This window comes from Aedes albopictus, unplaced genomic scaffold (assembly GCF_035046485.1).
Source record: "Aedes albopictus strain Foshan unplaced genomic scaffold, AalbF5 HiC_scaffold_179, whole genome shotgun sequence".
Taxonomy (NCBI): domain Eukaryota; kingdom Metazoa; phylum Arthropoda; class Insecta; order Diptera; family Culicidae; genus Aedes; species Aedes albopictus.
Window position 1 is genome coordinate 27,485 of NW_026916957.1, and position 22,516 is coordinate 50,000.

Consider the following 22,516-nt stretch of genomic DNA (forward strand, 5'->3'; position numbering starts at 1 on the left):
TGTCTAGAGATGAGTGTAGACTTTATTTTTTTAGAAAATAGTTAGTTTTGCCTTATTTTTTCAAGGAATTTGCAATGTATTTCTCATTTAGCTGAAATCATTCCTACTAAACAATCAATTGCTAATAGGACTTCCCGTGAATTCTCTGTTTTAACATTTTTGTCAAGCCTTGGTAGGGATGTAATGCAGCTAATAAGAAAATGAAATAGTTATAAAAAGTTCATTTTATGAAGAAATAGTCATTTTTCGTGATATAAATCATTTATTTTAAATGAAATTGCCTACTTTTAGGCGTTTAAGGGCAAACTTCAAAATTTAATTTTGCATTTAAAGTAATAAATTCACTAGTTGTAAGATTTTAGACGCGTTATTCGGTTTTAGAAGAGCAAAATTAAGCGGTGAAGGAAATTTTCCTTACCAACCGATGCTTAATTGTATACTGATCAATTTCGCCCCAAAGTGGCATTTCCAATATTTTTATATTTGAAGTTATCTATATATATAAAAATGCAGTGGCATACGTGGGACCGCGCATAACTCGCGAACGGAACGTCCGATTTGAGTGATCTTTGTTTTGTTCTGTAAGTTATCACCCAAGGAAGGTTTATGAGCCGAAAAACATAGAGAAATATTGAGATTTTTGAAAATCGATGTTTGATACATTTTGAACGGGGGCTGGGTCTTGGCTAGAAACTTGAAACGTCTAAAAACGCAGTAGGCAAGACAAAGTTTGCCGGGTACCGCTAGTTTAACTTAAAGTTTTAATTTGTTGAACAAAATTCTGTCACATGGTTCCATGGAGATCCACTGGGTACTGGTTTTACAGAAATTCTTTTGGCAATATTTGAACAGGCACTGATGTTATCTGCAAAAGTTGTTTTAAAGTGATCAATTTGACCCCGGATTACGGTACGTTGGCAAATTGTGGCTAGAACGAAAACGCAGTAGGCAACAAAGGAGAGCATCGTGCGGCGGCCACCCGTCGCGTACTCATCGCTTGCTATGGTTGGTCGTCGTCAGCGCGGCAGCAGAAGTTGCATCGCAGCTGCATGTTGACTGGCCTCCTTTGACCTGACCTGTTTCGTATACGTTTGGGTTGCTGCTCAACGAACGATACATCGAAATAAGCCGCAGGAAGCAGGGCATACGCGCATAAGGACAAAGAATGAAAGAGGGTGCATTCCTTCCCTTCATTGAACGCACAAAGAGGCGAGCATATGAGGAGAGGTTCATCTTCGCAATTCAGTGGAACTGAACACTGACTGTGGTGAGAGCGCACAGCGTTTTTTGGAAGGATGAATGACCAGAGACCATCATTGCGCATTACGCAGCTTCTTCTTATCGCTTGCGAGCATTCGGGTCGAACTGAGCAGCATCATTCGTCCTTTGGCCCTTAACCGGAGCACAGTTGCTCGAGTATCTGCTGCTGCCGTTGCTGCTCGGAGTTACAAGAAGAAGCTGTCCTTTATCAAAATCGATCCGATTGATCCTTGGTTGGCGTGGCGGCGTGGAGGAATTTCAAACGCAGAGTCCCGCATCTGAGTTGATCGAAGAAGCGTTTCTTCGCTACTGAAGTGTTGTTAGACGGGATCTCCGAAGTTGCTAGCAGGTGAGGAACCCCTATACTCATACCATTGAACAGAACGAAAACTACTAATTAAAGAAATCCCCTCCATCGGGACCGCGACTCTGTGAATCAATATCTAATATGGCGTATAGGAACATACATCACTAACCCTTTTCTCGTTTTTTGCGTTTATCTCGGCCGGACGGCTGTCCGTCGCGGTATAGGTCTGCTATATACGCGTCCAGAGGAGCCGTATACATATCTATAGGCGTTCAGCGAATAGAACGCGCGATAGACGCCTATATCTAGGTATTTGTACCTCTATCGGAATAGTAGGCGTTCGAGCCGAACGAGCCGGGCTGAGCTGAGCGGCCGCATGATGGATGAAACGAACAGGAACAGTGCGAAGCTAGATATCGAAGCGGCCAGACTGCAGTCTGCCGCAGCGGACAAAGACAAGCAGGACCACGACACCAAGGAATCGTACAAGAAGCTCTCCGAGGCAGAACTCGAGCAACGGGTGGTCAGCGAACCAGCATCGACGGCACAAGTACCGGTCACAGCGAATTCGGACGGGAACGGTAGGTGACCCTTAATCATTATTGGTTGTAAAATGTGCAATTATCGATCGGAAGAGTGTCAATATGGAAGAGAACACGAGTTGCGACGACGTCGCAACCTTTACAGAGTGAAAAAATGAAAAAAAAAATCCAAAATGGATGACGAAATCAAGTTCAAGTTCGACGTCATCCAAGTGGGCGTTTGCCACACTGGTGGATAGATAAGCGCCCTTGCAAACGTTGCGAAAAACCAATCAAGGCCACCATAGTCGATGGTTGCTATGTGACTGTGATGCAAGAAGATGCATTCCATTTCGAACCGAAAACTCCACCAGTGAGCTCATTTCATCTAATTAGGAACGATGAACGAGCGAACTACCGCGGCGACATCGTGTGCGTTTGCTGACGTATTCTCTTTTGTATGTTCGATGTCGCAGCAGAGCAGTCTACACAGACATAAAAATAGACCACATTTTTTCGTATGTTGGCCATAGGCGATATGAAAAGAGCGCCACACCGATGGTGAGTGAGTTCGCATTTAGCGGTACTTTTGCGAAAACGGTACATAACCTCGCCGAACGTGGTTGCCAAATAATTTATCAAATTAATCAAAATGACTTTGAAATTCATTATAATCTAGAATGTTAGCAACGCTTGCTGCGACGATGTTTTTGGAGAAGATCAATGCGCTAGAAATAGACATTACATGCGGCTAGACTAGACGACTAGACGAGTGCTCTGTTCGGGAAGTTAAATTTGTTCGAAGGACAACAACGCTGCGGTTAACCACACGGCGATGTTGGACTATGTAACGATAATAGATGCGTAGCTCCGCACTTCATGATTGGCATTTTGTTGTTGTTTTTGTTGTTGTTTGTTGATGAAGCTCTCCGTACGTGATTGTTAAATCACGCTTTTGAGTGACAAAGCGCTCCGGCTATCAGTCAGTTGTTGTGCGTTAGAAGGAACTAAGCTGATTATTTACTACTCACAGCTTTAATGAATGAATGCAGCCGCAGTACTGGTGCTAATCTGTGTGTAGATAGATTAAGACAAGAGTGTTTCCGTAAATATGAAATTCCAATGAATGTGTAACCGAGAGGTTCCCCTTCTTGTTAGATAAGCCAACTGTTTGCATCGCGTTGGATAAAACAGTACAGCAGGAGAGTAGAGTGGCCCAAGCTTGTGCGGTTTACAAGATTGAAATTTCTGGTAAAATTTGTAGTTCACTCGCTGAATTTGTTTTTACAAAAGCTCCAATGAATTTTTTTTAGCAAAATCCATGGTGAAAACTTTGGAGATATGTATTACTGATCGATTATCATATTTTTACTGAGCGATTCCAAGCAACAGCATCAAAATTAAGGAAATTTTTTAATTCATGATTTTCTATTGAACTGAAACTTTGCACAGTTTTTAAGTTCCATCTAAATCGTCATTTTCCGATATCAAATTTTTATTTTGAATCACGACTAACTTTTCAAAAGGGTGTATGTGAAAATGGTTCAAAAATATTCAAAAATCTGCACAGCCAAAATGGTTCTTTCGATTGCAATAAATTTTTCAGCAAAGTTAGATAACTAAATGGTGATTCCTAAGAAAATATACACTGTGAAAAAACATCTTTTTTAACATTAAAAAATATCATTTTTGTCACAAAAACTCAAATATCTCAAAACCCTATCTTTTTACCAACGTAATTTTTTTAGGGAAGACGGTCCATTGTATTAGCAATCTACCATAAAAATTTGGTGATGGTAAACTAATAAACAAAAAAGTTATAACATTTCAAACATTTCACAATTTTCACATTTGGTAAATATTTTTTTCTGTGTAAATTATTTCGATCAGAAATCGCAGTTACATGCAGATTTTATTGTTCAGCAAAGTTAGATAACTAAATGGTGATTCCTAAGAAAATGTACACTGTGAAAAAAAAAATCTTTTTTTAACATTAAAAAATATCATTTTTGTCACAAAAACTCAAATATCTCAAAACCCTATCTTTTTACCAACGTAATTTTTTAGGGAAAACGGTCCATTGTATTAGCAATCTACCATAAAAATTTGGTGATGATAAACTAATAAACAAAAAAGTTATGACAATTCAAACATTCCACAATTTTCACATTTAGTAATAATTTTTTTTAGTGTAAATTATTTCGGCCGGAAAGCGCAGTTTGATGCTGATTTTATTGTTAATGGCCTTGCGTGAGTAAAACAATCTGTTTTTATTATGTATTATGTATATTATATGTACAGTACTGTTCCGATTTTATCACGCCCTCCGCGCATTAGTCGTTTATTGATTAATTTGCTGTTACATTTGAGGACAAGTGTTTTCCCTCTTCTTCAAGATGAATGTTGAAAGCGTGTTTTGCAACGTTAAAAATATTGAAATGGGTATAAATGTTGAAGCATTTTTGAAAAGAGGCGTGATTAAATTGTTTAAACAGATGTCGCTGATGGTACGGTGGCATGACTCTCTGCACTTAGCACTTCTGGCAATTTCTCAGTTGTTGTCGTTTTCGAACTTCCTGCGCCCTGCTTTACCGATGATATACAGATGGCTCGTTTGTCAAAGTCTAGACGGCAGGACGTGCAAATGCGTAAATTTGTATTCAATTTGGGCATAACCAGTCTCTTTCAGTTTATCTATGAGATTTCGTAACTCTTTTGAACATTTTTTTTCACAAGCGGTCTACAAGAGAGCGTTGAGTTGAAGACCTTTGAGAAAGCGACTGTTCATGTTGTTCGTTACATTATAATAAACAAAATCACTTATTAGTTTTAACTGACTAGTTTGGTGTTGTTTGCTTGGACGAAGAAAAAATTTACTATAAAATTTTTAATATCCATAGCGGTAGTATTTTTTTGCTTTTTCGTGAGCATTTTCATGGTATGTATTATACAGACAAACAAACGTAACACTGACGAAATTTTCATTGACCACGCCTTTAACGATCATTTTGAATCTTGGTTGTGGCTTTCATAACCAGAAGAGTGCCCATCGTTTTTCTTTGCGTTTGACGTTTCACACTAGCGCCTTCTGATGACGATATTGCACAACGCAGTGTTTCGTGAAACATTTCCACCAGGTGGTGGTAGTGTGAACTGGGCGATGGATTTTCACGAAAATTGTTCTAGGCGTTTTGTCTGTTTGTCTGTGGTATGTACCTCTCATGCATTTGTTGTTGTTGAAGTTACTCGCATTTTTCCGATCATAAAGTCTGTTCTCTAAGAGGTATTTTTTTGCAGATCAACTAGACGTATACGCGTATATATAAAACTTTTATTATGCAGCTTTCGTCTTCAAAATAAGTTTAATTCCATTTTTCTTATGATCAACAGCTTTTCAACACTATCAAGGGATTTTTTCACCAGTCACGTACAATAAAAAGTATGACAATCTCAATATTTTTGATCACAACACTGGATCGCGTGTAAGGTTCAAATAGATACTATAGTAATTATAAATAATCAAACAAAAATATCACGAAAACAACTTGTTTAATTCATGCGGTAGCCTTTACAATAAAATCAGCATCAAAATATAGTTCTCGAAATAATTTACACAGAAAAAAATTTTTTTTGTTACTAAATGTAAAAATTGTGAAATGTTTGAAATGTCATAACTTTTTTGTTTATCAGTTTACCATCACCAAAATTTTATGGTAGATAGCTGATATAATGGGCCATTTTCCCTAAAAAATTGACGTTGGTAAAAAGATAGGGTTCTGAGATATTTGAGTTTTTGTGACAAGGATCATATTTTTTTATAGTAAAAAAAGAAATTTTTTACAGTGTATATTTTCTAAGGAATCATCATTTAGTTATCTAACTTTGCTGAAAAATTCATAACAATCGAACAATCCGTTTTTGCTGTACAGCTTTTAGAATATTTTTGAACTATTTTCGCATACACCCTTTTGAAAAGTTAGTCGTGAGTGAATATGAAGGTTTGATATCGAAAAATGGCGATTTAGATGAAATTGAAAAACTGTGCAAAGTTTCAGATATTTTTGAAATGGTCGCTCAGGATCGACTGACATGACTCCGTGGAATTCCTCTACTGCTAGGGAAGCTTCTTACGTCCTCCGTACAATGACGGTTATATCAATGACCTAGAGTTTTCTGTGAAATTTCTTGAAAATCTTTGACAGGAACTTCGAACGAAATTGTTGTCGATTGTTACAGAAAATGTTTACAAAACTTTTTAAGTTCTCACAAAATCTCAGGGGGTCACACTAGTTTTGCCAAGTCGTCTTTTTTTTTCGTTTTTTTTTTATATTTCGGCCAAATTGTGGTCTACGTGGTTTATTAACAGGCCTAAGTCTTCTGAAAGTTCAATCGTCCGTCCTAAGTCTGCTGAAAGTTCATCAGTCGGGATATCCTAGGCCATTCTAACTGTTCTTGAGTTTATAACCTAAAGTCTACGTGTGTAACGGTACACGGTGTGTTGAAACAGGATTATTATCGCACTTTCATGAACCTAAAATATTTTTTCTTTATAAGTTAGCATTAGCTGTATATATTAAGATTCTGGAGGTTAAAAAATCTTTCATCGGTGAAAATTAAAATAAATTCGATTTTAGTAGTTTATCACTTTTCCCATATGATATGGTATTCCGCAAATCAGATGAACCTAAACTCCGCAAGAAAAAGTCCCCTTTTCTATTTATAAATTTGAAACCATTTAGAGAGAAACGAATGTAAATGTCTTAAGAACGAGTTAAAATTTGTTTGGCGTTCGTTTCATGTGTCCAGCCCACTACAGTCTGCCGAAAGTCATAAATCATAAAAGTCTATATTTCTTCTATTTGTCTGGCACATATATATTTGTAATGGAGGTACACTAATACTTCCCATTAGGGCAACTCATACATTTGAGGAAGCGCCATACACCAGTGATTCATACCATTTGCAGCACATACTCTTCATGTGGTAATTTGCCTGAAATGGCGGGTATTTGTTGCACATACTTTGCATGTTAAACCACATCCACATGGATATTTGCCAAAAAGTATTAGTCAACTATACTGAGCGTGCATGACTCATTTGTTAAAGTTCTGCCTCTGATCTATTGAGGACTTTTGTCCATACAAAATCTTAAAATTTCCAATAACTTTTTTCTTTGTTACTTCTAAAATGATACCTTTAGGGTTAAGTTGGCTGTTGAGTCTCAAATAACAAAATGTTGACGCAAAATACATAAGATTTGCGTTGTCAACAATCATTTGGTCAAGGATAATTATACAAATTGTATTGGAATATTTTTCAAATCATCACAAGTTTTTATTAATAATTTACCGAATGCTACGCATGCTTAATATATGTCAAAGTGAATGACATCTTATAGTATAAGCCTAAAATATTTTGGAAACATATCAATTTGCAATTAATCTGATGAATTTCAATAATGGTAGTCTCCTGCAGTGATTTTTTTTCTATGTTCGTCTAGGTTATCTATAGTTTTATTTTATGACACTTTGGTCTTGATAAAAACTTCATACATTTTAATGGTTTCAATGTTACGACTGCATAAAATAAAGTTTTTTCCCAAGTAAATTCCCTTCATTTATGCAAAGTGAGTTTGACAACAGATTCAGTATGGGAAGAAATGTCACTTGTCCTTGCAGAGCGTGATAAAAACGAATTAAAAAGTCGCCCGTACACTCGATACCTTCCAACCATATTCTATGTGTTATAACTATTTAGCAATCAATCTATCCAATGATCCCGAAATGAAGCATAAAATAACTAATAAAAGTTCTTAAAAAGTTGTATTGAAACCTCAAATTGCTTCAATCTCGCCTCACTTTACACATCACTGCTGTTGTTTTTTTAAATATATTTTATGACATTCCCAGCACATTGATGTCTTCTTAATATTGTTCTACATTTTCAATTTTCATTTTATCTGTAGATGTAGTTGAATTTGTTCTCAGCGTAAACAATAATGAACATATCTAAAACTAAGTAGGAAAGAAAATAGAGTTATGGACTGTCCCTTTTAATTGCACTACGATTTTGCATTCTTTGATAGTTACGTATTTTGACCTCAACTGTTAGGTCATCTTCAGTGTCTCGTACTTAATCCGATATTCTGTTTACGTACATGTATTCCGCTAACATGCCCAGGTTCATCATCATCATATCTAAAACTGTTTCAATCAAACATTGATTGATTTCACAATAAAAAAAAAGTGACTACATATGCTTACCTTAGTACGTGTATCAAGGGCGTGTGCCGAAAGAGTAATCAAAAACTATTCTCTAAGGGCTGATTTCTTCACCTCGGATTAACCGGTAAACCAAGCTTACCCATATAGTTCAACCTGGTTTAACGCTTAAGCCAGAGTGAAGAAATCGGTCCTATGTGTCCAACATGCGAATAAAAGTATTCTTAGGATGAATTTTCACTTGTTAGTAAAACATCAAGCCCTGCAAAATCAGAGCACAGTATACATTAAAGTTCTTATTATATTCGAAGAGTTATCAGTATTTCTGCTTAAACTAGCTTAAAACAAGTTAATTTACAGTTAACATGAATGTTAAAAAAATACGCGTGATTAAGTCACCATATTTGTTTAATGATTTCCCAATCAAAGCATCTTTCGTGGCCGTGTGATCATCGTTTAGGTGCATCATTACATGGTTTGGCATGCAAAGTGTGTGCAACTAATACCCACCATTACAGGCAAATTACCACATGAAGAGTATGTGCTGCAAATGGTATGAGTCACAGGTGTATGGCGCTTCCTCAAATGTATGAGTCGCACTAATGGGAAGTATTTGTTTACCTTCATTACAAATATATATGTGCCAGACAAATAGAAGAAATGTAGACTTTTATGATTTATGACTTTCGGCAGACTGTAGTGGGCTGGGCACATGAAACGAACGCCAAACTCGTTGTAAAGACTTTTACCTTCGTTTCTCTCTAAATGGTTTCAAATTTATAAATAGAAAAGAAAACTTTTTTCTATCGGAGTTTAGGTTTATCTGATTTGCGTAATACCATATCATATGGGAAAAGTGGTAAACTACTAAAATCGAATTTATTTTAATTTTCCCCGATGAAAGATTTTTTAACCTCCAGAATCTTAATATATACAGCTAATGCTAACTTATAACGAAAAAATATTTTAGGTTCATGAAAGTGCGATAATAATCCTGTTTCAACACACCGTGCGGTAACTTCTTCAATTATACAAAGCTACGATTTGTATACTAGCATATCCAGAAAGCTTTTTGACTTTCAAAAACACAGTAGTCCTGTTCAATGAAGTAAGTTGAACATGGTCGAAGTTGCTGCATCCTGCTCTTACCCATTCGTCAACAAATGGGTAAGAGCAGGATGCAGTAATTTCGACCATGTTTAACTTACTTCATTGAACAGGACTTGTATGTTAGGAGTGCAGACCTGAAGTTCCAAACTCCAAGGTAGTTTGGTAGACCTGGAATATCCTCATAGAATCTCTCAACGACATTTGAGATTTCAAGAGCATCGCGGATCCCAGCAGATTATGCAATGCTATTATATATGGCGAAAATGAATAAAGATATTCTTGTAGACTTGAAAGACTTCATTATAGCTTAGTTTGGGCGAACCTAAATGTCCCAAAGTATTATAATAATATCAAGCAGACTTCCGATCGGTTCAATACCCATATTTAAACATGCGACGTTTCTCAGTATAGCATATATCGCCGATGTTACGAGGAAGGACTTCATTATAGAACAGTTTGGACGACCCTGAATGTCCCAAAGGTTTATAATAATATCGAGTAGACTTCAGATTGATTCAGTAAGCACAGTTGATTATGCATTGTTACTCAGTATAACAGATATCCCAGGTAACAATTTGATGCTGTACAAACGTTTCTCCAACTATTTTAAATCAGCCTTCATTTGAACAAAAGCTGAGTACAAGAGGTATGTACAACCCTTTATTTAGCTCCTAAACATCTAGATTTGGTGATTTTATTCAACCTTTAGCTGATTTGAGATTCATTCGAAGGTTGATTTAAGGCTTAATATGCGCTTAATCAGTAATCAACTAAATTTATTATTTGTGTAAAAACGAAATAAAAACACTTTCGTGAGTCTTTTTTTACCATGAGCTGTGTCTATTTGCAGGAGAGAAACTGGGAATTCAACTCTGACCTCCTGATTTATAGTCACTCACCTTAGCACCTACACTACACACAATTGTATACATATCCTCGAAAACAAGAGCATTACTTATTGTGCCTGAGTAGTCAAAAACATAAATGGAACTTATTCTGTATTGAGGCTGAAGAAGCAAAACATCACGAAAACCATGCTTGGGTCAGCTGTCAAAAATTATTTGTTAAAGGTTGAACAACAGATGAATAATTCTGCACGTTGGTTAAGGTGGCCCACACTTCATATATGAAAAATGACAATTTCGAAAAATACCAAATCCCGAATCAGTTGTTTTGGACTCCCAGAAGCTACGTTCAAAATTTGAGCAAAACCGATTAAGCCTAAGGGGGCGCTCAAAACGCTTGAAATTTGTATGGAAAAACTTGTTCAAATGTATGCAGAAATTTTAAGTTTGCGAATTTTGCCGCTAGGTGGCGCTGTAAGCGTAATGTGAGGCAAGACATTATTGTTGTTTTTCCAGTACATGTAAAGGAATAATATCAATAATGAAATCCCAATACTTCGCCTCACTTTGCCTAGGGTATAACTTTTTTCACAGCCGTCGGATCACTTCGCTGTCTTCGACAAAGTTGTTTGGCATATAGTCACCTTCAATCAGGGCACAAAATTTTCGAGCAGACGAGCTGAAGTTCGTCGTGCGGCAATTTTCATTCACTTGCCTGCATATTCATATTCAGCTACTCGATACTCGTTTGTCTCCAAGTAACCACGGTGCTGAAGCCTTATTGAATGCAGATATACGGTGTATTTAGAGCAATCATTACTTTACATGCAAACTTAAGGTTGATTTAAAGTGGAAATGGGCAATTATAGAATTAAGATAAGATTATACTGGTATAATATTAGTTCAGTCGTATAATTGGCCATTTCCACTTTAAATCAACCTTAAGTTTGCATGTAAAGTAATGATTGCTCTAAATACACCGTATATCTGCATTCAATAAGGCTTCAGCACCGTGGTTACTTGGGTCAACTGAATGAAAGGTAATGAATATTTGTAAACATTTTACAAAGTGTTAAATTTCTGATAAAATATCAACGTTTCGTTTACATTTAACGGTGCTTTACGCAGATTTTTTCCCATTTGATTGTTGTGTAGTGTTTTAGGAAGGAATCGTAGCCATCAACGTAGGTAATTATGAAGATTTTTCTCGATCGGCTTCATATTCAATGACTACGAATTGACTGACTGTGTGAAGAGGGAGAGCGAAAAAGAATTTGTTTGTTTTAAATATTCAGTGCAGAATCATTCAAATTCGTGCTGTTTTCAGTCAATGACTATGAACATTTTGCACCCTGCCTACAATAATACCGAAGGGTTTATTTATTGAACCCTTACAGCGTCACCTAGCGGCCAAATTCGAAAACTTCCATACCTCGGCCAAGTTTTCCCATACAAACTGCAAGCGTTTTGAGCGCCTCCTTAGGCTTAACCGATTTTGCTCAAATTTTGAACGTAGATCCTGGGAGTCCAAAACAACTGATTCAGAAGATAAAACTTAGCATTTTTCGATTCGACCCCAATGTTGGTGTATGGTTTAGAGCTGGTTATGCAGATGAATAATATTCTATTCAACTTGAGATTTGCCCATCTATGTATTGCTGATTAAAGAGGTTGAACAAGCCATATTTCAGCTGTCATTGTGTTCAGCCATTGACACCATTAGCCAGTTATTGTTCAGCTAATACTCTCACTACATTTATTAACTAATTCATTTGCCTGTCATTGCATGAATTTGTACATTGTGAGGGAAGCACAATAATGCCCAAGAAAGACGAGAAAAGTTCCCGAGCAGAACGGGAATCGAAATCGCCGTATTGATTGAAAATTGTGTATCGTTGATGACACAAAAAACATTACAATTCTTAAAATTTATTTCAAGAAAGTGCTTTTACGAAATAAGATTTGTTGACAAATTGACCACAAATATCAAAATCACACCATAGCAGTTATCCTAATAGTTAAGACTATGCCAGTGTTTACAAATTGGTGATGAAAAACAATAGGGGGATTCACTTAACAGCGAAAACTGATTAAACCGATTAAACGTCGAGATCACCAAGGCAATCTTTGATTATTTCATTCACAAAATCATGAAACATTTCAAATAAGCAGAAAATCATGGCATACGCAGCAATTTAATCTGTTTAGTGAGTACCCCTAATATAAATAATTACAATGAAAATAGTTATTTATGCAAGCTGTCGACCACGTGTATTAGCCAATGTTTCCGATCAAGTAGGCAATTCAGTAGGCCGTCGATATGACTGTCACAAATTTTCAAGCTTCCGTCCAGTTCAGTCTGGCTCTTTCCCTTCAAAGAGCAGAGCGTTCCAGAGTTCCTAGACATGGAAAAGATAGACTTTCGGCAGTTTTGCTTTATTAGCAGTGAAAAAGTGTGTAAAAATAATGTCAAAATGGTCATTTAAGCAACAGTACCGAAAAGTACTACTTTTCGGCACTCTTAAGAGTGCTGAAAAGTAGTACTTTTCGGCATTTTTGTTTAAGTATGGAAAAGTAGTCCATTTTGCTACCTTTTAGCCGATGGAAAAACAATTACTTTCGCAACGTAGTTACAAAAAGTAAATTAAAACCATGCAAAAGTGTAAAGGACATCCTTCTAGTTCTAGTAACTCTGTATCGCGCCACTTGGGCGGTGGCTTCTATATTCGTCTGTTTTCCACTATTACTCAATCAATTTTGAACCAGTTGGCGCGATTCCCTATTTCAAAAGGTTTCGAAAGGTCCCATGAGCGTTACAAAGGTATTCTTGGGATCTTCAAGAGATTTCACGGGCATTCCGTCATCAGCCAAACGAACATCTGCTCGCAGCTACGGCGGTTTCCCCGTTGCCTCTCTCAGTACTCTCTGCAGCAGTCGGAGCATGTCGGGAATGCGTGCATTATGGTAGCAGCAGTTTAACTTTGACTGTCTACTATTCAACAAGCTGAGATAGCCGAGAGAGCTCGGGCGTGCTACTAACACTAACACCCCAAGAGTCTGAGTTCAATTCTCGCTTGGAGTTCAATTTTTCTTTATATTTTCTAACAGATTCCTGCAATGTAATTTTAAGATCGCACAAAAATTTACGTCATATATGACGGGGTCCTTTTGTTACATTCGATCCTTCATAATTTTACAGTTTTTTTTCGAACTGTGTAGGTTTGCAACTGGCATGGGTTTAGGAAGCGTCCCAGGAGTATTCCAGGGGGTTCCAAAAAGTTTCAGGGACGTTCCAGGAGTTTTCAAAAGATTTCAGGGACGTTCTAAGGAGTTTTAATTAGTTCCAGGTGCGTTCCATGTGGATTAAAGAGGTTTAAGCGGTGATCCAGGGGTTTTCTGGGTGTTCCAGTGGGTTTCAGGGTTTTTCAGGAGCCTTCCAAGGCCTCAGGGGCAATACATGGAGTTTAAGGGACGTTCCAGGGGTCCCAGTGTATTTCAGGAACACTGCTAGGTTTTTGTTGGGGTTTTCAAGCGGTTTTAGGAGCGTTCCAGGGAGATTCAGAAGTGTTACAGGGATTTTCAGGAGGTCTCAGGTAGGTATGGCATGCTCCTATTGTGTGTGCTAATGTGCACGGTTTTAATATGAAAATGAGCTATCCTGTGCACATTTTCAATGCGCAATGCCAACCTTTATCCCAGAAGCGTTCCAGTATTGCATGGGGTTTCACGGATGTTTTCAGGTGATTGAACGAGTTTCAGGAGTTTTCAGGAGCGTTCCAGAGAGTTTCAAGGACGTTTTAAGGTGTCTTAGCAAATTTCATGGGGTTCTGGACGTTCCAGGGGTGTACCAGGGTGCTTCAGGGTGTTCTGTGATATCACCTGAACCTCTGAAACTGCTTGGATTCTCCCTGAAACTTCTGTGAAAGTCCTCTGAATTCTACATAAAACTCCCACAGCCCTCTTGCAATCCTCTTAAATCTCCTTTTCAACATTCCTGAAACTCCCTTAAGGAACCCCGGGGGCCCCTATGAACCCTGCGAAATTCTCCTAAAACTCCCATGAAACTTGGGAAAGAAAATCTGATAAATTTGTAACAGCCAATTTAAAAGTTTAACTGCCGAAGTGAATCTCTCAACATGGCGTATAAGGGTACGGCCAGAGTGGACGCGTCACGCGACGCAACGCGGATTTCTCATACGATTTGACAGCACCTTATCATTGATTGTTATTCCTTCGCGTGCAAATTTCCGCGTCGCGCCGCGTGACGCGTCCACTCTGGCCGGTACCTAAAACACTCACTCTCACAAGTCGACGAGCTTGAGACGAATGACCTGTCAACACGAGCAGTAATGGCGGATATTTTCTCGACCGTTCCGCTTGCCCTCAAAAGTTTCGTCAAGGATTCCTTTAGCAGTTCTTCTAGGGATATGTCCAGGTTTTTTTTTCTAGCGATTCCTAACGATATTTCCCTTGAAACTATTTCAGATATGTCTCTTGAAATCCCTTGGAGGATTTCTTCTGGAACTCCTTCAGAGATTCAAAAAAAAAACTCCCGGGGGTCGTCTAGAGCTTTCTTCAGGATCGCTTCAGTGATTCCTGCAGGAATTTCTTTATGATTTTTCCCTAGATTTGTTTGTGGGATTTTCCCGGATTTCCTTGAAGAATTTATTCATAAATTCCATCAAGCATTATGTGAATATTGCATAACACACTGGAACAATCCGTTCCCAGCCATCTGAGCAAACTACAGTAGAATTACTTGGCATAATACGGGGCCTCGCGATGCTCCACCGAAGCTCCACTCCTCAATGAGGACGCATGACACTGCTCATCACCCAAGGGGAATTTCACTAAAACACATTCCTCCAGAAACTCCTTCAGTGACTTCTTCCAGAAATTCTTCGGGGATTCCTCTAATATTTTCTTCCTGAATTCCTCCATAAATTGCTTCAGGAATTGCCTTGCAAATCTCTGAGGAATTTCTCTTGGAATTGCTGGAGAAATTTTTCAAGGAATATCTTCTCAAATTCCTTCAGCGAATTCTCCAGGAGCTTCTTTATAAATTTCTCTAGGAACTCCTTCATGGCTATCTGGAGAATCTCCTTCAGGGACTCCCCCAAGAACTTCTTCTGAGATTTCTCCAGGGATTTCTCTAGGAACTCTATGGGGGGATTTTCCCGGAATTCCTTGTGGGATTTCTTCATAAACTACTTCAGAAACTATTCCACAAACTCCTTTAGTGATTTCTGCATGGATTCCTCGGGATAGCATGTGGCTCCCATTTTCATCCTACGAAAAACAAAGGATTGAAAAACTTGCCATCTTATGAAAAAGGAAGGAAATATGGTTGAGATGAGGATAAGAAGAAACAGACTAAGGACAAAGAGATGGAATAAATAAGAGACAGTAAAAGTGATAAAATATAACATTTATATTCTACGAGATTGATCAATGTTACCCCGATTAACGGAAGATGAACTGTGCTTCGTACCACTGCTGCTTGCACATCTCACAGTTTATCACCTTTATCTCTTGGACCATAAATTCGTCCCAATATTGTGGAGCCTCACCTACGCATTTATGTTGAGGAGCGTTATCACGAAAAACAAGTAGGTACCTCTTCGTTTCGTAACCAACCAGTGACATTTCGTCAGAGTACAGAATAAGAGGTTCAATTTCAGTGCGCTCGACAGTTTGAAAAAGTTAACTCAAATTGACACGGTAAGAATGGTGAGAAAATTGTGGACTATTCACACAACAAAGCAGCGAAAGTGGTCCTAACTCTTAATACCCTGTTTCATAATCGTGGATTTCTGCTTAAACATGGGCGCAAATCTTGCTAGTACGATTACGATCTTTAAGGTTTAAAAATATGCATGACGAGAAAACAATCAAGCTTCTAATCCTTGAAGAAGACTCGATACGAATCGAAACGTTAAGAAAACACGAGTTTGTTTTTGAAATAAGAAGCAGATTTTATCGTATGTAAGAATAGATGAAGAAAGGATCGCTATAAGATGCTTCGCCGCCACAATCTCTATCCAATATTATTCCATACGGTTGATATCTGCTGTTCCTTCGGGTCTCCAGTTAGCCTAGTGGTTAAGGCTATGGATCGCCAATCCGGAGACGGCGGGTTCGGTTCCCGTTCCGGTCGGGAAAATTTTCTCGATTCCCTGGGCATAGTGTATCATTGTACTTGCCTCACAATATACAAATTCATGCAATGGCAGGCAAAGGAAGCCCTTCAATTAATAACTGTGGAAATGCTCAAAGAACACTAAGTTGAAGCGTGGCAGGCCAAGTCCCAGTGGGGACGTAGAGCTAAAGAGAAGGAGAAGATCTGCTGTTCCTTCTCCTGAACCTTCCTTGCGCATTCTAACCATTCTTGCTTTAAGCTCCGCTCCGACGTTCACGTTATGGCTGATAGCTTTTCTTAGCTTCAACCCTATAGTTAACCTAACTCCATTATTCGCTATGGCTTTTGCGATCAAATCTTCGCCAGAGCTGTGCGTGCACGCAGTGACTTTATTTCTGGGCCCATAACCTGTTATTTATTCAAAAACTCAAACACCGCCTTTTAGATTCCCAAGGCCAGCTAACTGGATGGTCCGTTACTTCTCTTCATTCATGCTTTGGCAGCTGTATTGACTGCAGCAAATCAGCAAACACCACTTGAGCAAAACCTGAACCAGCTAATCACTTTCCATTTCACTCTGTGTCTGTATATTTACTGTGCCAGTGCAATGCTTGGAATCTGACCACTAATCCACTCGACTCGCACTATCGCCATAACTGATGCTGAAAAAGACCTTCACACGCCTTCACTTTCGCATTGGCGCGCAATTTCCATTTCGCTTTCGTGGTGAGGTGACATAATTCAAGTAACATAGTAGCACAGACAAACAGACGTCTCACGTTATTCATTTCTGATCTGTAGTTTGTTATCGCTAGCTCACGGCGCTCCCATCGTTCTTGCTCCTTTTTGACGTTTGCACTTTTTCACCACCCTTCTCAGCGGTTTACGAAAACCAGCTTGTTTAGCATTGGGCGAATACGTTTTCTTGACGATGATTGTAATCGCAACTTGTTCAAAAAGATACGTCCAGTTATCACTTTCACTTCTGACGGAGAGGCTCAAGTGGATTAGTAGGTACCTATTCAAATAAATAACATCCATAAAGCGTTGATTGAACCGTCTCACGAGCGAAGCGTCTTCTTCTCCAGTCCAGTCTCCCAGTCAGCGCCAGCGGGCTAAATATAATCGACTCGGGCCTTACAATCCAATATGAGCATTAAATACCTAAACAAATATAAATATGTGTGCATCCGTTGCCTTATTGATTCTTTTTTCCCTTGTTGCCGACTGCGCCGCTGTCGTCATGTTCTTCAACCGCGCGCGCGTTGATGATCTTGATTGACCAGTCTCGTTCGCCGCTCACTCGCAATCTTAACTACTGAAGAATGCGGTGGAATGCGCCTTTTACGAGAAAAGACTCCGATTTTGCAAAGAACATATGTAATCTAGTTGTCTCTGGAATATGCTGTCTTTCAGTTATTAGGACAGCGGATCCGAGAAGGCTAATTATGCACAAATTTTGCAATGCATTGAATACTGCATACATTACGGCGTTTGAGTTACCTGTTCAAATGGCGCATTTTATCCCGATCCTCCCTCCTCGTTTGTATCGCGTGCGCGCCCTTCTCAACGGTGCATCGCATCGGCATCGACGGCGGCTCGACTTCCCATTCCATATTGAACTCTTGAAGCGTGAACAAGCATCCAGGCTTGACTGGATCTCTTCTAATATCTATCTGTACACTATATTAACCGTTGTTGTGTTCCATCCATCTTCCATCCGGTCGTCGCAAACATTTGTCAGGTTCCGCAATGGTGCGCGAAAACGGCAACTGCAAAGATGGCGAAGACGAGCGCATGCTCAACGGCGGCGGCGGTGGCGGCGATGCCGAAAAGGAGAAACTGACCCAGAAGGAAGTCGAGGTGAAATTCGTTCCGGAGAAGAATGGCGACGCCCGGATCGACATGGAGGTGGAAAGCGAGGTATGTACCGACGATCGAACAAATACAAAGCAGTCACGATCGATTAGCACCAATCGAGGTGCTAATCGGGATGGCGTGCTACTTAAGCGAACCGTGTCGTTGGGATGGGTCCGATGATAAATCGAACCTCTGCTACGGATCGATGAGTTGTCCGAGAATCGCCGTCATAAGCTAACCGTTTCCCTGTCTGCTTGTAGCAAACCTTCTCCGGGATGACCAAGGAAGAGCTGATGAAGTTCGCCAACGATCCGTTCTGGGTGCGGCTCCGTTGGTTCCTGTTCGTGGTATTCTGGGCCCTATGGGTGGCCATGCTGCTCGGGGCGGTCTACATCATCATGGATGCGCCCAAGTGTGCCGCTCCGGTACCGCTGACTTGGTACCAGGAGGGACCGCTGGTGACGGTTGACGAGCGCAACTACAAGGACCACGTCGACACGCTGGCCAAGTTTGGAGCCAAGGGTGTCATCTACGAGCTGCCGGCCGACGAAACGTACCTCGTCAGCACGGACCCCGCCATCGAGGACAAGATTAAAGAGCTGGTCGGAACGTTCAAGTAAGTACCTTTAGCTAAGTAACCGGAAGCGGTAGATTAGGGCACCTCAAGTGGCGCGGGCTGCGCAGAAATTGAATCCAATTGAGGCCAATTGTGGCGCGAATACTTTCTTCGCGAGCCGTAGTCGTAGAATGAGAAATAGCAACGAAACAGATTGTGGTTTCCCTTGCCTTCTGCGAAACTGGTTTCACCTTGTGTCTAGGGAGAAGGCGCAACCGCAGCAGGCGAGTTGTTTGCGCGCCAAACGAATGGTAATTGATGCACAGTGACTTGAGGCAATTCCATTTAGCGAGGGTTGCTTTGATATTGCAAATAACAAGCTGACAATTCATTCATGGGATGACGCAATAGTGGCAAAAATTTCACCATGTGGGCATCCAAGATACCCACTTTGTTTGTCTCCAGTTAATAACATAACAGGTTCATGCATAAACGACAGGGCACGGCACGCAAAACACAATTCTGTTGTTCGGACCATGAGAACCCGAAACTTTTTCGGTAAATCTTACTACTTTTCAGTAGATCTAAAAAGTTTATTTTGCTTTTTTCCTCGTCCAGACTTCTGAACCACGAACTCAACATCATCCACTGAGGTATCGAATGTCGGGACTTTCTCATCTGTCCATGTATATCTGTCCAGTCAGCTCCAAGGCTTATCGTTACTACGTCCAAAACGTCCATACAAACGCCTCACTGTCTCAATGACCATCTACTTGCTTGTAATGGTCAATATGATGGAACCTATAACTCAACTACTCCGAAATTTGCACTCAGCTCAAACCTTCAACTACTCGATCTAATTCAATTCATTTCGCTTCTCAACTATCGACTTCTTATCTATATATACTGCCTCATCGACCAAAGCATACCGTGTGATAACCGGCACTAGTACAGTGCTTGCCAGAACATTCCCCGGTCTGTACTTCTGTCCTGGAGGCCCCATCTGGCTCAGGATTACCACAGTCCTGCATCCTGTCCAGCTTCACCGTCGCTCGCTTGTACCTTCCAGTGCTGGTACGCACCCACGCTTGACGGATCCGGACACGATGATCTTCTCCACTACTCCACGGACCTAGCACTTCCAATCGGTATCCTCGAGCACGTACTTTGATTTACCGAACCACTTCGTCTTCTGGTTCAACACGACATATACTTTTTGTTCTTCCGCTTGCTTTGATCCATCGCTGATGGCTTGCACAGACTCTAGCACTTCATTGCTGGCTCCCCACAAGTTCGTCCCGTCGCGTCGTCAGAGAAGAACTCGACCGGTCGGCCTGGGTGGCCGATGAAGCGGTGTATCGCCATCAAGCACGATGGAGTAATCGGTCCCTGCGCTGCCTTTTAATGCACGTGATCCACCTCTCCTCTATCCTGCATTCTACTATCACATGTAACGGCTGCAAGTAGTCGACATCGGCGTCGAAATAACGAGTACCTTTAACCACACGCAGGAAGCTGCCACTTTCCGGACTGCAACATCGACGTGTAGAATGTAGAACAGCTACCGCTGTTCTACGCCTGGCGTTACCCAAAGCCATCCATCCTAATTAGTCCATTCTCGTCAACCGTTGCGGTCAGCTTGTACAACAGATTGGGCATGGATATCCACTGACTCGTTGATCGACAACACCTTCACCTCGTCGACGAAGCTTTCTGAAAACGATACTATCAACAAATACCACTTCGCCTTCTCGTGTTCGCCTTGCTTCAACGGTATCAGGTATCAGGTATCAGTAGGTCGGCTCTAGAGGCACGTTCTCCTCCATTTGGGAAATTTGTGCCATCGCCATGAACACGAGCCTATTCATCATTTACCTGACGGAGAAGGGAAGGAAAAAGGATAGGAGATGGGAAAGGACAGGTAAGGGAATAGGATCGTCATACTCGCAAAAGCGTACCACAATGGGTTCACATAGCGTCCTGAAAAGAACACTGTAATAACGCATAAGCGTGCCACAATGGGTTCAAACAGCGCCCTGAGAAGGGCACTGTGATATTGCATAAAGCGTAAAGAGAGCCTATAGCTCTTTACCACAGCGGGTCAAGAACAACAGAACGTCCTGAAGATTCAGGTTTCTGAAGTCAGTTTCACTTAATAAGTGTTTCCCGAGTACTCGGAAACGCAATTGCGCAAAAGCTGGACAGTTACATATTAAATGATACGAAGTTCCATAATCGGATTCACAGCTATCACATGCAAATGAATCAGCTTGCTGAATATTCGCCATATGATAGCTGAGTCGGCAGTGGCCAGTCAATGCTTTGACCAGCATGCTGCAATTCTGCTTTGACAGATTTGTTAGATACTTTGCCACCCCTAGAGATGGCTCAGTACAATACAATTTTGTTTGACGACATGACTCCAAACTATTCCAGTATTGTTTGTGCTGAGTGGCAGCCCAGGTGTCAATCTGAAGCTTCACCCAACACTTGGATACCGGAATAGCTGGCTCAGGGCCAATGAAGTCATGTGATGCTCCAGTGCGAGCTAACTCATCAGCCAATTCATTTCCAGCGATGGAAGAATGGCCAGGTACCCATACAAGGTGAACAGCGTTTGCTGAATTCAGCTCCTCAATTTGAGTTCGACAAGCGATAACTATCTTCGACCTGGAGTTGGCCGAAGCAAGTGCTTTAATAGCAGCCTGGCTATCTGAACAGAAGTATATTACTTTGCCCATTACGTGCTGCTGAAGTGCTGATTGCACTCCGCACATAAGAGCAAAGATTTCGGCCTGAAAAACGGTGCAGTGTCTGCCAAGTGAATAAGACTGATACAGCCTTAGCTCACGAGAATAGACACCAGCACCTGCTCGACCTTCTAGAAGGGAGCCATCAGTGTAACATACGATGCCGTCTGAAATACTTCTCTCCAGATAACCAGATGTCCACTCTTCCCGGGAAGGGAATTTCGTGGAAAATGTCCTATATGGAAAATTACAAGCAATTGTAAGATCACTTGGAGCAAGGACAACTTTGTCCCAATTCACCAAAAGTGGAAACAACGAGGTGTGTGTTGAACTGCGGTTCACAGGAGTTTCCTCTAGTAAACCGAGTACCCATAGACGGTAAGTGCAAGAAAGTGCTTCTTGTTTGAGATGAATGTGTAGTGGGACAACGTCAAAGAGAACTTCGAGCGCTGCCGTGGGAGTTGAAGAGAACGCTCCAGACATCGCCATTAAGCACATCCTTTGGAGATGGCCTAACTTTGATTGGACCGTTCTCACTTCGCCTTTTTGCCACCACACAAGACATCCATAGGCCAATATTGGCCGAACAACAGTTGTGTAGATCCATTTGATATACTTGGGTTTTAGACCCCAAGTTGTACCAAAGGTTCGCCGGCATTGCCCGAAGGCCATACAAGCTTTCTTGATTCTGAACTCAACATGAGGTGTCCAGGAAAGCTTGGAATCAAGAATGACTCCAACGTACTTTACCTGTTCAGTCACATTGATTTCAGAATCAAAGAGACGTAAAGTTCGAACACCATTACGGTTTCGCTTTTCCGTGAAAAGTACAATAGATGTTTTACTCGGATTTACCGAGAGGCCATATTGGCGACACCAACCCTCAACTACCTGAAGAGCGTTTTGCATCAGGTCGAAAAGGGTGCTGATGCACATACCGACTAACA

The 22,516-nt window shown here is 40.5% G+C and overlaps 1 protein-coding gene across 1 annotated transcript; it reads left to right on the forward strand.

The window, feature by feature from the left end:
* Nucleotides 1-1,368: 1,368 nt before the first annotated feature.
* On the forward strand, nucleotides 1,369-18,879 carry LOC109409431 (amino acid transporter heavy chain SLC3A1; the record flags this gene model as incomplete). Its single annotated transcript, XM_062843367.1, is given in 4 exon segments — nucleotides 1,369-1,609; nucleotides 1,792-2,148; nucleotides 18,148-18,326; nucleotides 18,524-18,879. Coding segments are annotated over 3 exon segments (740 nt in total), but the record flags the coding sequence as incomplete, so codon positions are not given.
* Nucleotides 18,880-22,516: the final 3,637 nt, after the last annotated feature.